The following is a 16,834-nucleotide window of genomic DNA, read 5'->3' as shown; positions in this document are numbered from 1 at the left end:
CTTCTTCTTCTACCCTAGTCGTCAACCCTCAGCTTTTTCCAGACCTTCCCTCCTCCATGTCTCTCCTGCACTCATAAACACATTACCAGGTTACCATTGCTGTGATACGCTAACCATTCTACGTTCTCTGTTCCTGGTATTCTAGAAAATCCAAATACTTTTAACAAGCGACCATGAAGGGCGATGCACGAGACGGATACCAGCTGACAAACATGTTGTCCTGTTGTGCTATTGCAGAGCAGACCTCAAGTTTAACAATCAGGTGGCCATGTTGTTGTGTCACGTTATGTTATGTTGGTATGGCTAGAGAATGGATTCCACCAGCATTTACAATGAACACAAACTGTTTGTGTTATGGGATCTGTATGTTTTGGCTGTCTGTCCATGGAAATATCCGTGGATATTTTAGTCCAAAGTATTCAAAGGAAACCCAAAACCGCAGCAGAAATGACTTCATACGTCACATATACAACATGACACATATATTCAAAGAATATAACGGATATGCCAAATTATAAGGTTACTGCAACGTCATATGACAAATGTTGGAGAAAGTAGGACCACGACAATAATGTGATTTTTCACAAGAGGGTTTTGACGACTGAGGTAGTCAAGTATTAATAACTCAACTTTGTCTTATTTATGACGTTCTTTTGTCAATTTGCCTGTAGAATAATATTTACATTTTGCAAAAATAACTGAAAATAACAATGTTGACATTTCCATTGCTTGTGTAACACTTAAATGATGCACTATTTGAATCGGTTATCTACAAATGAAGTAATTGGGCAGCAAAACGTTTTATGCAAATATTTTTGCATACATCAACACATCTTAAAACTCCTGTAAAAATACATTCAGAGACCGCAAGATCAAGATCACACAACAAATATATTTATAAAAAGATGGTTTTAATGTGAAACAAATGACCCACCTGCTATTCAACGCTGTAAAAAGATTGGGGCCTCTTTATATCAAGTCTAACATTCAATTTGCAAACACGTTGAGGAGTATCCCATACTGCCCATAAAAGTCGAATGCTCACAGACCACAAAATCTGGCCTCCATTAAAGAGGCATCAGCAAATTCCGGGGGGGCAGAGACAATAAAAAAAAGGAAAATATTCCAGTAACAAAAATTAGATCAAAACAATATCTTCTACTCGACGCATGGGATCCACCAAAAACGCCTGACGGAAAATGCTTTTGCGTTCAATTAACGGAGCCCGAGCCGTAGAGATGGACCCTCAGGCGTATAACAACACATATAAAAATGGCCGACGTGTGTCCGCCTGTGTTCAGATCTTGCGTTTCTTCCACTCGGGCTCCTTGTCGGCCTCCTCGTCCTCCTCTGAGTCCTCGTGGAACAGGGTCTCTGGCTGGGTCCTAACCAGGGCACATTTTAACACACGGTCATGCTTTATGATCTGTTTGTTTGAACTTGGCTGTTGTGCAATATACATGGCGGCGAGTGTGTACGGGTTCACTCCGGATCAGCGGAACATAATATATGGAGACAGGCGGGGGTGGGGGTAAGGGAGAGGGGGGGGACAGACCATGAGAGACACAAAGGGGAAACCAGGCTCTGCTTGTTTTTCCCTTGGATGGAAACCAATAATAGCCAGGGGTGTGGGGGAATCGAATGTTAAGCAGTGAGTAGAACCTACCACTTATTCATGGGAGAGTTATGGATGGAACAGTCGATGGGAGGACCTGGGAAAGCAGCACGCGATGCTCTGCCTCAAGCGCATCGCTGATCGTTTTAAAATATCCATAAACGATATATACAACGCACGACAAACGTCTTTGCGCGTGTCTATATGTGTGTGATAGGTGTGTGTGCGTGCGTGTATAATGGAGTGGGTGTGTGTGATAGGTGTGTGTGTCTGATAGGTGCGTGTGTGTGTGATAGGTGTGTGTGTGTGTGATAGGTGTGCATGTATACGAGTGTGTGACAGGTGTGTGTGCGTGCGGGTATATAGGTGTGTGCATGTATATTGGAATGGGTGTGTGTGATAGGTGTGTGTGTGATAGGCGTGCGTGTATATGCGTATAGGTATAGTTGTGTGAATATGTGTGCGTGTGAATATGTGTGTGTGTGAATATGTGTGCGTGTACACGGCGACAAGTTAGGTTCGCGCGCCAGGGGAAAACCAATTACCCAGAGAGACGGAAAAAAAAAGGGGACCACTGCCCGCCACCCCCCCCCCCCCTAGGAGACAGGGAGGGCTGAGCGGGCGTGCTGGGCAGCGCTGAACACCACAGCGGCCGCCGTGAGCATCAGCGACCCCATTAGTGCTGCTAATGACCGGCTTCAGGCCGCTTGGAGCCAGAGGACCCAGGTCTATACGCTTAACATGGGAACCCAGAATGAATCCTGAATCATGTAATCTGAGCGGAATGCCTGGAGACAGGGGAGGGGGGGGGGGTTTGTTGTCCATGGAGAGGTAGGTCAACTGCTCACCGTACAGTGGTGACCCTATTGGTGGTCTTTTCTTTGTCGGGACATCTTAAGTGATTGATAATAGTTTGTTGAATTGTTCTCTAATAAAAGGCTTGTGGTTGGGGCTGGGCGACATGTGAAGAATGGTATGCTGTGTCATGTGGAGTTTTACACCACAGCAATCGTTATCAAGATATGTTTATGGCGTCTACGGGTGTCCGAGTTATTGAACATAAACCCGCTCTGCCAGACACAATAAGAACATCGTTTTCATCGTCAGGATCCATGAAAACGTCATTCCTCTTCTCTACTTTCTACTCTGAAGTACCGAACAGCACAAACTAAAGGCACAGCAAAACATATTCAAAAACCGCCTCAAAGAGAAAACATATGTATATGTTGAGATACCTCAACCGAGAAAAAAGAAAGAAAAAAACCCTCTTTGATTTGAACATTTGCAGTAGCTGGTGTCTGTACTATAGCCAGGCAAAAGGTATCTACAATCGCCCGATCGTTTTTGGTTTAGAGCCTCGTGTGATCACTAATCAGGGCATCCTAGGTGTAAACAGCTCCACAGTAGCAGAAACGTCAACCTCAGAAAAAATGTGACCTTTTTATTTCAGGTCAGGTCTGTACATGGCGAGACGCCGCCACACCTGCAGATGAAAGAGGTTGCCTCGGGCAACAGGCGCAGCCCTATTGTACGAGGAACGCTCCTGTTTTGGAGCTGCGTTCACACTCGAACCGCCAGAGGTTTGGATTTTTGATGCACCACTTTCATGCACCACTGAATCTCTTCCAAATGCGTGTACAGTGCATAGTTGACAACACACAAGCACTCGACTGGGATAACACATGTACGCCCACTGTAGGCGCTGACGGTGTTGAAGATAGACGCAGAATGAAAGTCGTCTCATGGTTTGAGTGTTCGATTCACACGATGTACACAAGGGCCATGGGTTCAATTCCCCAGACCCGCCCAGACTAACCCTCTATGCTTATCCCTGCACCAGCAACCCATCTGGCTGCACCTTTACGACCGCTGCAAAGGTACTGGGTTTGATTCCTCATGTCAGCAGTCTGTACCCCACTAGTATTATTGAGCAAGAACTCTGAGTGTTCCTCTATGGAACCTATCGGAGCTCCCTCTGAGTCACTATGGATGAAGCCTAAGCTAAATGACCAAGACAACAGCATTAGCATTAACCTTAGCATTAGCATTCAATCCCCCATCTCAGCAGTCTGTACGCCGCTAGCACCCTTGAGCACGACCCCTAACTGCTTCCTTGATGGAACCTATCTGACCACACTGCAAGTCACTATGAATGAAGCCTCAGTTAAAGGACCAGGACAACAGCAATAGCATTAGTGTTAGCATTAGCATTCGATCCATCATGTCAGCAGTCTGTACCCCGCAAGCACCCTTGCGAAAGACCCCTAATTGCTTCTTTGATGGAGCCTATCTGGGCTCCTTCCGAGTCACTATGGATGAAGCCTCAGTTAAAGGACTAAGACAAGAAGGTTAGCATTAGCATTAACGTTAGCGTAGCCGATTGAGGGGATCCCTACTTTGAGTAGGCGGGGGCCACCCAATAGGGGTTCTCTGAGGCCTCCTTGGCGTGTCTGAGGATGGCCTCTCGTGGGTTGCTGTCGTCCGTCTTGTCCAGGGCGATGTTCTTCACGATGAAGGAGGACAGGGTGCCCCCGTGAGCCGCCACGCGACCCCCGCGACCTGAGAGAGAGGACCACCAGGTTAAGAGCCAGGCACCGGTGTGGCAGGCCAGACCCACACACACACACACACACCCTCACAGGCGTATGTAAGCATGCACACACGCACACGTACACACGCACACACAAAATCTAAGCTAACGTATCAATGCACACATACATACAATCCCACAGTCAGGAACACACAAAGCAAACACATGTATCAAGGTGCACACACACGCACACACACGTAAACAAATAAGTAGCAAAGTCAACGAAAGTCGAGGAGACGTTTGGGTAAACATGTAGGAAACCCAGGATATACATGTATGACATATGATATCTGTTAGGCTGCAGGTTGTTATGAACCTGTTTGATTGCACAAAGACCCATGTGCCTTTTGTCATTATTCGCAGGGTGTGACGGGAACATAGCTTAAATTCATATACTAGTGTGTCACATACAATGTTGTTGATGTTGCAGACAGCTTTGTACATCTTATACATACTTCTTGGTTGTTGGTATAGTTAAATGTAAGGACATGGAACTTAAATGCAATTCTGAAGGTGTATATTGATTTTTTGTGAACCCAGGAAAATATGTGTATATCAGCATAGTCAGTAGTGTACATTTAACTTGCTTGTAAGCATTTCCGGACTTTCGCATGCATTGTGAAGAAAGTACGCAAACACGTGCCTGTTGCATGTAATAATTGAATACATAGATCTAATATATAGATGATCATAAAATTTAGAACATTTCCTCCTTGCATCTGTACGACTGCAACATCTTTATACATATGGAATATTTACCCCAAAAAAACGTCAGCCAGCCAGATGGGATGTTCTGTCCTCTCGCATCTCAGTTTAATGCTGACCTTAACCAATGGTGTGTCTGTGTGTGTGTGTGTGTGTATGTGTGCGTGCGTGCCTGTGTGCATAGGAGTACAGGAACTAATGTACCAGTAAGTTACAGGATTTTCCAATAACGGGACAGCCTGTCGTGGTTTGTGCCGCTCATACCCCCTTGCCAACTGACTTATATCACAGTTACCAACTGACTTTCACCACAGTTACAAACTGACTTACACCCCAGTTACCAACTGACTTACACCACGCTTACCAACTGACTTTTACCAGTTACAAACTGACTTACACCACAGTTACCAACTGACTTACACCACAGTTACCAACAGTGACTAAAGGGGGCATATCATACCACCAGGTGTGAGTGTGATTAGCCATTACAAGCAGGTTTGAAAATGTGCAGCATTGTGACATCACTAGTGGGCGTGTCCAGGGGTTACCTGGTCCGGACACCGGGGGCTCGGGCTTGTTGGACTTCATGGGGTCCAGGCGGTCCTTCTCCAGCTGCTTCCTGGTGCTGCGCTGCCGGGCCTCGCGGAACATGGGCAGGGCGTGGGCTGGAGAGAGAGAGACACACACACGCACACACAGACACAGACACACACACACGCACATTAAGATACTAATATTCCCACGAAAAACCCAAGCTAACACACGATTACATAACATGAGCCATCCAGATGGACATGCGAGGGGACCTTTAAGTTGCGTTCCAGCGTGCCCTTGCGTGAGGCTAAAGCCGAAATCGTCGGACGCAGGCAAAGTCACAACACGGACAAGCATGCAGTGTGAGCATGAGGTGCACGCATGGCCCACATGATCTCCCGCCCGAGTGTGTGTACTTAGCGTTGTTCTGCTGTAGTGGACACCAAGCGGGCTCATTACAAATCCCTGGCTGATAGTCCCACACTTTACCGCCGCTACTCTTTACACTTTGCTGAGCACCACCACAATAAAAGCCCCCGGCTTGAGTAAGTGAGTGAATGAGGGCATGACAATGAGTGCCCTAAAATGTGTGTCCATCTGTGTGTGTGTGTGTGTGTGTGTGTGTGTGTGTGTGTGTGTGTGTGTGTGTGTGTGTGTGTGTGTGTGTGTGTGTGTGTGTGTGTGTGTGTGTAAGAGGAGAGAATAGACACATTTGTGTGTGTGTGTGTGTACGTGTCTCCATCTGTGTGTGTGTGCATCCATCTGAGAGTGTGCGTGTGTGTGTGTGTGTGTGTGTGTGTGTGTGTGTATGTGTGTGTCCATCGGTGTTTCTCTGCGTGTGCGTCCATCTGTGTGTGTGTGTGTGTGTGTGTTTGCGGTCATCTGTGCGTGCATACGTGCATTCGTGCATACGTACGTGTGTGTGTGTGTGTGTGTTCTGGTGTCTATGCCGAGGTGCACGTGCTCCCTGCTCGCGGGGTTACAAAGAGACACTCCAGCGAGAGGGGTCTCTGGATGGAGTGGTTTTCCATCCAGCGCGCCGCCCTGCTAATTCCCCGCTCCGCCGCGCTACATTAAGCAAACGGGCGACCGCTAACAGATTCCCTCGCGTCTCTCAGCGGGCCGCCACTCACTTCCTGTCCCCCTTCGCCGATTTTCCAGCGCCCGGGGCACCGAGTGCGTCACACTCCACACCTCGCTGGCGTGCTGGAGATGCTATCAAAAGGCCGCGTACGGACAGGTACGTGCACATCCTTCTCCTTCTCCCCCTCCCCCCTCCCCCCGCCGCCCAAACAATAAGTGGTGGATGGGACTAACCTCCAATCAGGAGCCAAGTGCTACTGGCAGCTGTTCAGTTACCATAGGTTCATTACCTAGGCCTCAGGTGTGTGTGTGTGTGTGTGTGTGTGTGTGTGTGTGTGTGTGTGTGTGTGTGTGTGTGTGTGTGTGTGTGTGTGTGTGTGTGTCCACGTGAGGAGCAGAAGGACAGGTGGATGTCCGTTGTGTGGTCAGCTCGTGGTGGACACATGATGCCCTTAAGGCTGTCCGTCCGGTCCACCCATTACCCCACCTGACCCCGTGGCCCCCACCCAACCCACACCATCAGCTAATGGCCCCGAGTCCTGCCTTTCGAACTGCCACAGATGAGGGAGACGTGAAGGTGTGTGTGTGTGCGTGCATATGAATAACTGTTGTGGGTGTGTGTGTGGGGGATTGAGTGAATAATTGTGCGAAGGAGGAGGGATTGCGTGAGTTACAGGGAGATCATGGAGAAGACACACAAAGACAGAGAGACAGAGACAGAGAGAGAGACAGATACGGAGTCAGAGACAGAGACAGAAACACATCCAGAGACAAAGACAGATTCAGAGACAGAGAGAAGGATGGAAGGAGAAAGCGAGAACGAGAGCTAAAGAGAGAGCGAGAGCTAAAGAGAGAGATGTGACGCGAGTCAGCGCGGTGATGTGATCGGGCCCTACGCCTCACCACAAATCCCCGTGTTCTCTTGATTGGAAACGCTGGGGGTTAGGGCAAGGGCGCCGTTCGCCATCGGCGGGCGCGCTGCTAAAAGCGGACCCCAGTGCCGCGGCCGGTAAGACGCTGATCTCGTAGGTGGGGAGAGAGAAGCTAACGGCTACATGAACCATCACTACTGTTCTGCTAGGGGCTCGCAGTGTGACGTGGATAGGTGTGTGTGTGTGTGACGTGGATGGGTGTGTGTGTGTGTGGGTGTCTGTGTGTGTGTGAGTTGGTGTGTGTTTGATTGTGTGTGCGGTTGTTTGTTTGTTTATATATGCGTGCGTGTTTCTGCGTGTGCGTGTAAGTACGAGCGAACGGAAACCTACGTGTGATGATGTAATCCTGCGTGAGTGTTTCTGCATGTCTCTCCTTCCGCTGGCTCTTCACCACACACAGCTTAGCGCCCCTGTAAAGGAAACCATCTATTTAAACATCCCCCTGTGCATGTGACCCGTACATGGAAAAACACTAAAGAGGTGACCGTGACATTGACACAACAAGAGGTGACATTAAAGCACAAGAGGTGACCGTGACATTGACACAACAAGAGGTGACATTGACACAAGAGGTGACATTAAAACACAAGAGGTGACCACGACGTTGATACAACAACAGGTAACCGTGACATTGTCACAACAAGAGGTGACCACGACGTTGACGCAACAACAGGTGACCCTGACATCAACACAACAAGAGGTGACGGTGACATTGACACAACAAGAGATGACCATGACAACAAGTAGAGGTGACATTGAAAGACATCCCATCTGGGATGGGGGCGGGACCTACCTGTGGCTCTTGAGCGGGTCGTAGTACACTTTGGCCAGTCCGTTGGCGGTGCCCACCATGATCTGGTTCAGCTTAGGATGCCACAGGCAGCGGACGACACTCTGTGGAGCGCAGCGGGGGGGGGGGGGGGGGGGGGTTTACCGTTTTGTTGCGGGCAATCTACCCAGAGAAGCTCATTTGGATGAGCTTTCAGAAGGGGATTTTTAATGTGTTTATCTACAGTGGCCAGTCTACACGGTGTGTGGATTTGAAACCTTTGCAGCCACTTTTTTTTTTTGTGATCAACATTTTTATTGTTATTCTTTTTCAAATGGAACGGGGGGGGGGGGGGGGGTTACAGACATATCAAAAGTCATATGTTAAATTAAAGGTAGAAAATAAAAAGAAAGAAGAAAAAATATCAGGTTGGTAAGTGCAGCCACTTTTTAATCAGAACCTTGGTGTCCAAACCGGATGGTTCAGCTCGTCTTCCCACCGGTTGGGTTAGAGTTTGTGTGCTCCCTTTTGGCCAATGACACGCTTACAAATCCCCGCCTTCAGCGACACCACTGGTCAAACCAAATTGGAAGCGATAAAGATGGAAACGCCCAGTACCCAGATTAGAGCTAGTCAGCTATCAGACATTAGATTAAGAACCTATGTGTGACTAGGTAGCCCACTAGGTAGTCTAACCAGAAGCCAGCAACTGAGGTAGTTCCCAGATCACGGTCTGCAGATGTGGGTAATTTAGCTTGGGTCCATCCTGGCACCGTTTCAGCCCTTTCCCCAAACACTGCGCTCTTGAAGGACAGTGGTAACTAAACGATGTGTGCCTAACAGCCATTGAAGGCTGTGTTTAATAGGTGACTTAATAGCCTGTGCAGGTCCAGCGCACCGGCAGCGCTTCAGGCGCGTGACCCAGGTGGATGAGGTACCGCCTGGAGATCACTGGTGTGTGTGTGTGTGTGTTGCTTCACCGCCTGCTCCAGTTGACTATATTTGGTGGTTTAAGATGTCCCCTGTCTGTCTGTCTCTGTCTGGAGAGAGAGAGAGAGAGAGAGAGAGAGAGAGAGAGAGAGAGAGAGAGAGAGAGAGAGAGAGAGAGAGAGAGAGAGAGAGAGAGAGAGAGAGAGAGAGAGAGAGAGAGAGAGAGAGAGAGAGAGAGAGAGAGAGAGAGAGTGTGTGTGTGAGAGAGAGAAAGATGATGGCCCACCGCCAAAAGGCGACAGCGACCATATTCATCCAGAGTCAGATCCGTGTGTCCCTGAGTGTGTGTGTGCGTGCGTGTGCGTGCCTGAGTGCACGTGTGCGTGCAGTGAGTAAAAGCATAGGGTCTCCCCCCCCCCCCCCACACTCTACTGTGATGAAAACCTCCTGTAGTTGCGCTGATCCTTACGATACAGGCCCAGCTGCACTTCACGTGTTTCCATGTGCATTCCGGAATGTACAACAGCCATGTTCCTCCGACAGCCAACATACAGGCTTACCGTAGGCCTCCTGCTCACGACATGCCTTCCCCAACATGTCCAGCAGGAATGTCTCTACACGGCCTCTGACATGCCCCGGGACAAACAGCCCTGAGCAGAGGTTGCCGCGGCAATAAAACAACAACGTAGTACAACGTAGAACAACGTAGAACAACGTAGAACGGCGTTGCTGCCAGCCGTAGAGGGGCTTACTGTAGCCGATCCGTTCACATGGAATGCAGAAGGACACGGTGCCTAGGCCTGGGAAAGCTTGCGTTGGGACTCAGGCCTGTGGAGCAGGGGGAGGCCTGCGTGGCATGCGTCCATACAGTCTAAATGTAGACATCTGCTTCCCGATCGCACTCAGGGCTCGCTGTAGCCCTTTCTCTGCGCGAAGAAGGGGGGGGGGGGAGCGAGAGGAGCAGACAGGCGCGGGCCCCCCCCCCCCCCCCCCCCCACCCACGGGAGTGTGTGGCGCGCCGCCCTACCGTGAGACTGAGAGAGAGGGAGTGAGGGAGTGATCGAGAGGGACAGAGCATGTGATCGAGTGAGTGACAGAGAAATATAGAGAGACAGAGAGAGAACAAGTGAGTGAGTGAGAGACAGAGAGGGAGAGAAACAGACAGAGCGACAGAGAGGGACAGAGCAAGTGATTGAGTGAGTGACAGAGAAATATAGAGAGACAGAGAGAAAGAGAGAAAGCAAGTCAGTGAGTGAGAGACAGAGAGGGAGAGAAACAGAGAGGTAGAGAGACAGAGGAAGTGAACAAGTGAGTGCGTGAGTGAGAGACAGAAATATAGAGAGAGAGACAGAGAGATAGAGAAAGAGCGAGCGAGAGCGAGACAGACAGACAGACAGACAGACAGACAGACAGACAGACAGACAGACAGACAGACAGACAGACAGACAGACAGACAGACAGACAGACAGACAGACAGACAGACAGACAGACAGACAGACAGACAGACAGACAGACAGACAGACAGACAGACAGACAGACAGACAGACAGACAGACAGACAGACAGACAGACAGACAGACAGACAGACAGACAGACAGACAGAGACAGAGAGAGAGAGAGAGAGAGAGAGAGAGAGAGAGAATCAGGCCATGCACGAGGTGGCGGGGGCAGGGTATGTGGATGTGGGTGGTTAAGACCACGACCGGGACGTCCAGATTCTGTGACAGGGCCTGCGTCTAAAGCTGCTTAACGCCCAGCTGTTCAGCTTCCCATCCAGTTCCCAGTGTAAGGAGCCTCCATCACTCAGTGTATAACACACGCACACACTGTATGTACGCACACACAGGCAACACAGACATGCATATGCGTCATCCGTATGCAGGTTCACACACACACACACACACACACACACACACACACACACAGTCTGTATGCACACACACACATGATTTGTACGTGCATACGCACACGCACACGCACACACACACACACACACACACACACACACACACACACACGCTCTGGACTAGACAGATGAGGGTTAATTGTCCTACACATCACGTGGTGGTCTTAATTGATGATTTAGCAAGATCCAGAAACTGATATAAACAGCATGCCTTATTTAAGATAATCCCACCAATATATTTATAGGACAGTATGAAGTCCTTCAACCAAAAATGTGTTGCTGTATTCTTTAAAAGTCACAAAGAAGTAGCTTTCGCGGAAATAAAAACATACTACACCAGGGTAGATTATAGCATTACAGATGCAGTTGCCTTAGCTAGAAGTTTATAGCCTGTGAAATATTTATAAAAAATGTGTAATGTATTGATCTAGTATGAATACTAATGCTTTAACTATTCTAACAAAGAACCAAGCACCTGTGCGTATGTGTGCGAGTGAGAGTGTGAGTGAGTGAGTGGGTGGGTGAGTGTGTGTTTTTCTGGCTGTGCCTGCCTGCCTATGCGTGTTTTAGACCACTTTCTATTGTGCCTGTTGCTGAGTGGCACCACTGACAGTGAATGGGTAAGGTGTAATAAACAGTCTGTCAGCGTTCCCAAAGTTACACATCACCTTTCATCACGGTGCAGGGAACAGGCAGGAGCGACAACCAGGAATCCTATTCTCCGGAGAGAGCGCACTCAATCAAAAGCCCGGTGGACTCACTGTACCGTAACTGTGTCCCTGCTCTAGGGCAGAGGAAACCCCTTAGCAAGATCGGCAGAGACCCGACACAGCGCCAGCGGAAAAAGCGCCAAAATCAAGATCAAACTGATCTTGATTGGCAATTCAATTCAGACGCACAAAAAAGAAAACGACAAAACTAACAAAACGAGCTTGTCAACAGGCTGACAAGGTTGCAGCAGAAGGGGGGTAGAGGAGGGTGGGGTTGGGGTTGGGAAGTGGTTCTGGAACAGAGAGCGGGAGAGAGGATTCCACCCCCATCTGGGTCCCCAGGGCGCTGTGCAGCACACGGCCCCGGGGCCCAATCCGGGGCCAGGGGCCTGCCAACAAGATATTCAGAGTACCGTGTTTACACTTAACAAAAGCCCTGTTTAAGTTTCCACTCCGCAAAATAACAGCACATCACGGCTCGAAGGGAGAGAGAGACAGAGGGAGAGAGAGTTGATTAGTCTGCGCATTCGGTAGTCGCCCCCCGTTGACCTCCTAGCACCGCTCAAAGCTGGCGGCTCGTTTAAAAACCACACAAAACAAGAAGAGAGTAAATAATAGGCAGTTCTCGACGCCGATTGTCCTAATATGTACGCTGGTTATGAAACTGGGGTTGAGTTATGCAGTGTTCGCCAAGGCCACCTCTCTCTCTCTCTCTCTCTCTCTCTCTCTCACAGCTGTGTTCCTTGGGTAGCCACTAGTGAGTTTGGACTAATGTGTTTTGTGTTGACAGCGAGGCTACGCAGGCCAAGTAGATGCAGTAGGAGAGAAAGAATGCTAGTCTGTAGCACCTTAGCTACAGGCTGTCCTGGGCAAAACATCCATTATACAGTGGGTAATTAATACAAACCATCTCCTGTGAAAGTGTTGTTTTTTCTTATTGAGCGAGGACGCAATGGCAAGATTCCCCTTAAAACAGGACAAGCTTAGCATCAGAGGCCACAAAGATGGGAAGGGGTCTCTGACAGATTCCCACAGCGTCAGTGCTCAGTACGGTTGAAAAGAACCACCGTTCCAGTGAGAGACGAACTGACTTACAGAAAAAAAGGGGTTGCCAGGAATGGCTTTCTGAATGCCACGAAGCGGGGACGTTTAACGTGTTAGCCTGAACCACTAGGTTCAACGAGAGCTGACACAAGTGGTTACATCTGCCAAAAACATCATGGCGCACTCGACACAAAAAAAAGATTTGTCAATATCGTTAGCCAATGCTGAACAAAGAACTGATTACACAGATTTAGTTGGAACGCACCCGTGCACACACACCTCATTAATAAATATAAAATATATATATATTATAGACTCGCGAGGAAGTTACAATTCTGTGTTGCATTCTTTTCAATAATTAATTGTCATTGAACACCATGACAACCAGTGACGGTGGTAAACGTTTGCAATTGGCAGCCATGATGATAGAAAGGAGGATTTACTGGCTCAATGTTGACAGACCGATTCATTCCCTTAACTCTCAAAAAGCAGGGATAGGAGGTGAGCATCGGGTTTGAGAACCTCCAGCAGCAGCCAGAGCAGGCAGGAAATCTAATAAATATGAGCCAACCAGAGACAGAATCAACCCATTGGCCCGAAGTGAGAAAACAAAGCAAGGAATACCTTCGGGGGTTACGACAAGCCTCTGGGAATTCATTTACTAACTCAATACAGAGAAACGACAACGATCCATTTCAAATGCACAACCGGACATCCTGCTTAGGTCAGCATGAGTCTCACCTGGGCCCTGCCCTGCCATGTGACATGACAGGATGGAGGGGAGGTAAGATAGGGGGGGAGATAAGCAGAGAAACAGACCCCACTGTAGGTATTTATCAGGAGAGCATAAAACAGCCTCCACTCCCAGAGAGTGTACCTCCCCGGGCCCCGAGAACCCAGGTCTGGGGTTATATAGACTGTTTAGGTAGAGATGATTGGTGGCCCATCCTTTCACTCGGATGCCTGCTGCACCACTTCATAAAGACTGCACTTAGATTCCCCCCCGGCCATCCGAGAGGCAGACCGTGGATGTAAACATAGTAAATATCTCATTCATCAAGTTTCCCCCCACCACCACCTCTGAGTAGATGTCACCGAGAAATAACGGATTCCGCTGCAAAAACAAACCTTTGCCACCTTCTGCGGCTGGCCCTGTCGGATGAGGGGTGAGGGCTTGGGGTGCTGGGTGTGTGGACTGGGAGTTATGGAAGATATGGGGGGTCAGAGGGTCTATCAAGAGTCGATGTGGTTGACTAGGATTTCTTTCACTTTGAAGGTTTCTGCATTGTTCTTTTGAAAAACCGAAGATAAATGTAGCCTTGTTGGCCAAATGCCAGAAACATTATGCTAACGTCAGCCAGACACTTGGAGGCCAGTTATTGTTGAGCGTTCTAAATGATAATTTCCTTCACAATTTCATCCACACCTTACTCATTGGAGCGAAGGTAATTTGGTGCTTATCGTTCCTTCTTAACCCCTTTAGAAGCACACCAATTATACAGCTATAAAGGAGTTCTGATTCATGCAGATTCATGCTGAAGACAAATCAGCTTCTTGCTTTGTCTATTCAATGGATTTGAATTCAGCTTTACAATCGCTGACCTACATGAGCATAGGAGAGGCCCCTGTAGGAGGGTCTTATCTATACATGGCAGCTCTATGGCTCTAGTAGATTTCCTTACTTCCTCCCTTCTATTAATAACAGCGCCATAGTCCTGTCTACACTTTGATACTACGTGTGCTCATTTACACGTGTGCGCACCCACACACACACACACACAGAGCTAGTTTCTCTTTGTTCTCCTTTCTTTCTCTCTCTCTTAAAAATTGACGAGTCAATCCCCATGAGAAAGTGACTGTCTGAGGCGAGAGAGAGACAGAGTTGGAGGCTATTAGCCTACCTCTGTTATGATTAAATGTACACAGTGGTAAATCTGCTCAAAAGGGGCCGCGGGAACGCAGGGAAGAATAAAGGGAGTCGCACCAAAAAAAGCCAAAGAAAAAAGTGACATGGAGACAGTTTCCCTACGCCTTCCTTTTAGCACCTTCGTCGGGGTGTCTCCCCCAGATGGATTTGGGAGGCATGAGTTTCTATAGTGGCATGGAGTGGTTAAAATATTTTATTGCATCTTTTTTATTTGATCTTTAGTTTGTTAAAGAGACAGCACCCTCCCAAGTCTTGTGCTTGAATTGGATGTGAAATCAAATCATCCAATGCAATAGCTCTTAAATCAACCAGCAGATCTCCATCCAAAAGTTTGCGGTGGCGCAAAAAACTAAAAAGGTCAAATTTCCCAACTTTCTCGTAGTTTGGCAGTAAAAAAGCAGACCTGGTGACATTCCTCCCTCCACTAAACCTCCTCCTAGCATTCTTCTCAATTGTATCCCAAAACGGTGATCCAAATAAATTTGTGGCAGGGTTGACAAAATGGCACCCTCACGTCTCCGTTTGAGGGGAATACAGAGAAAAACACTCATTGGTTGGGACACTCGCTCCTGCAGTCCGACAGACTCCATTGTTTTTTATGCTCTTCTCAGTGAGACTGACACTTACTGGGAATGCATAGACGCGCATGGTTTCCATTAAGTGTTATATTTTACAAGACAGAAACTGCAAGTCGTTTAATTCACCATTTCCTGGCTCGTTTTCTGTTGTCCCGTTTAAATCTTTGCCGTCTGTAAGACAGTTAAAGACGAAAGCAGAGGATAACCGATGCAGAGCTGGCTCAGCTCATTGTTGCTGAAGCGTGAATCATTATTTACTTGTTTTCCTACATAGAGTCATATCATCTCTGGGCCCAGTTTAGTTGGATAGAAACAATGTCTAATATTAAGCATATGGTATTAGGGAGAAGGCTGTGAATAAAACAATTCAAAACTGCATTTTCTTTGCAGTTGAATATCTTATTTGTAAATATTTGAACTCAATCTCAATAAAAAATGCACACTTAACCAAATTAATACATTTCCCATTAAACATTATTATATCATTAATTAAATGTCTATCTTCAACTTTCAAATATACGCAATACATCCCCTTCCAACTCCAAGACCATTGCCTTCAAGCTACTTGGACTTTGAATTTCCCCTGGGGATCAATAAAGTATACATCTATATCTATCAATCTGAATGGCCGCCAAAGTGGACGTTGAGGCATTACTCACTGCGTTGGTCACTTCCACCTCGTAGACCTTCTGGAAGGAGGCTCTGTCGAAGAACACCAGCTTCCCGTTGCCTTCGTTCTTCTTCACTGACGTGCCCGTCACCACCAGCTTGTCGTCGGGGCTGAAACAGCAGTCCGTCCTGGTAGGAAAAGCACAACACAGTGTCCTTGAGCCACCATTCCACACGGTTTTATTTCGCAATGGATATTTTTTTGGGGTTCTGGCTGGGCGGCGATTGATTTCCACAAATGGTGACGGCCTTTACGGGTTTGCAAAAACTACAGCAAAGTGTATTAAATAATAACTTAAGTCACGCTCTTGCTCTGCTTGTTCTGTCTGAATTCGGTTGGAAGTCAAGCAAAAAACACGGTCTCCTCAGAGAAAGGCCTTCCATGACTATTTCACTTCATCTTTTAATACCGTTAATCAAGAAGGTTTTATTGTTCCATCTATTGCAACACTCTCCTTTCGGCGCCACCATTGTTTTAGAGAAGCAGCGGACCGCGACGCTCCTCGCTGGTCATGAACCACCCTCCCTAGCCCGAGGGTGGACTCATCATGTCATTTTGTTTCTAAAGGGCTCGAGGCAAGACTGGTGTGAAGAGGGGAACAGAACGTGAACTTGCAAAATCAGGATGGCCTCCCAGGGCTAGTAATGGGCATCAATTTGCTTGTGGAAACGGTCACTCGTCTGAACGTAGATGAGAGGGTGGTTACTGAGAGATTGGTGACTCACATGGTGAAGTAGGTGGTGAGCCCGGTGGCCACGTTCAGAGGCTTCTTGAAGTTACGTATGTCCCAGGTCTTCAGGGTGTCGTCACCTGGGAGAGGAGGACAGTAGGAGTCGTGGAGA

General features: G+C 48.0%; 1 protein-coding gene across 1 annotated transcript in view; it reads right to left on the bottom strand.

Annotated features, from left to right (window-relative positions):
* Positions 1–872: 872 nt before the first annotated feature.
* The window catches only part of wdr70 (WD repeat domain 70), a 42,462-nt gene continuing 26,500 nt past the window's right edge, over positions 873–16,834 (bottom strand). Inside the window, exons 12-18 of the mRNA XM_079735741.1 lie at positions 16,718–16,802; positions 15,982–16,120; positions 8,253–8,353; positions 7,790–7,869; positions 5,459–5,575; positions 4,012–4,174; positions 873–1,385 (exon numbers count right to left, since the gene is read on the bottom strand). Of these exons, the coding sequence (XP_079591867.1) occupies positions 1,298–1,385; positions 4,012–4,174; positions 5,459–5,575; positions 7,790–7,869; positions 8,253–8,353; positions 15,982–16,120; positions 16,718–16,802 (773 nt within the window). The 3' untranslated portion in view covers positions 873–1,297. The remainder of the gene's footprint in view (positions 1,386–4,011; positions 4,175–5,458; positions 5,576–7,789; positions 7,870–8,252; positions 8,354–15,981; positions 16,121–16,717; positions 16,803–16,834) is intronic.

Source organism: Pollachius pollachius (assembly GCF_949987615.1).
Source record: "Pollachius pollachius genome assembly, chromosome: 4".
Lineage (NCBI taxonomy): Eukaryota > Metazoa > Chordata > Actinopteri > Gadiformes > Gadidae > Pollachius > Pollachius pollachius.
Note: the sequence above shows the minus strand (reverse complement) of the source record. Positions and strands in the feature narration are given on the sequence as shown.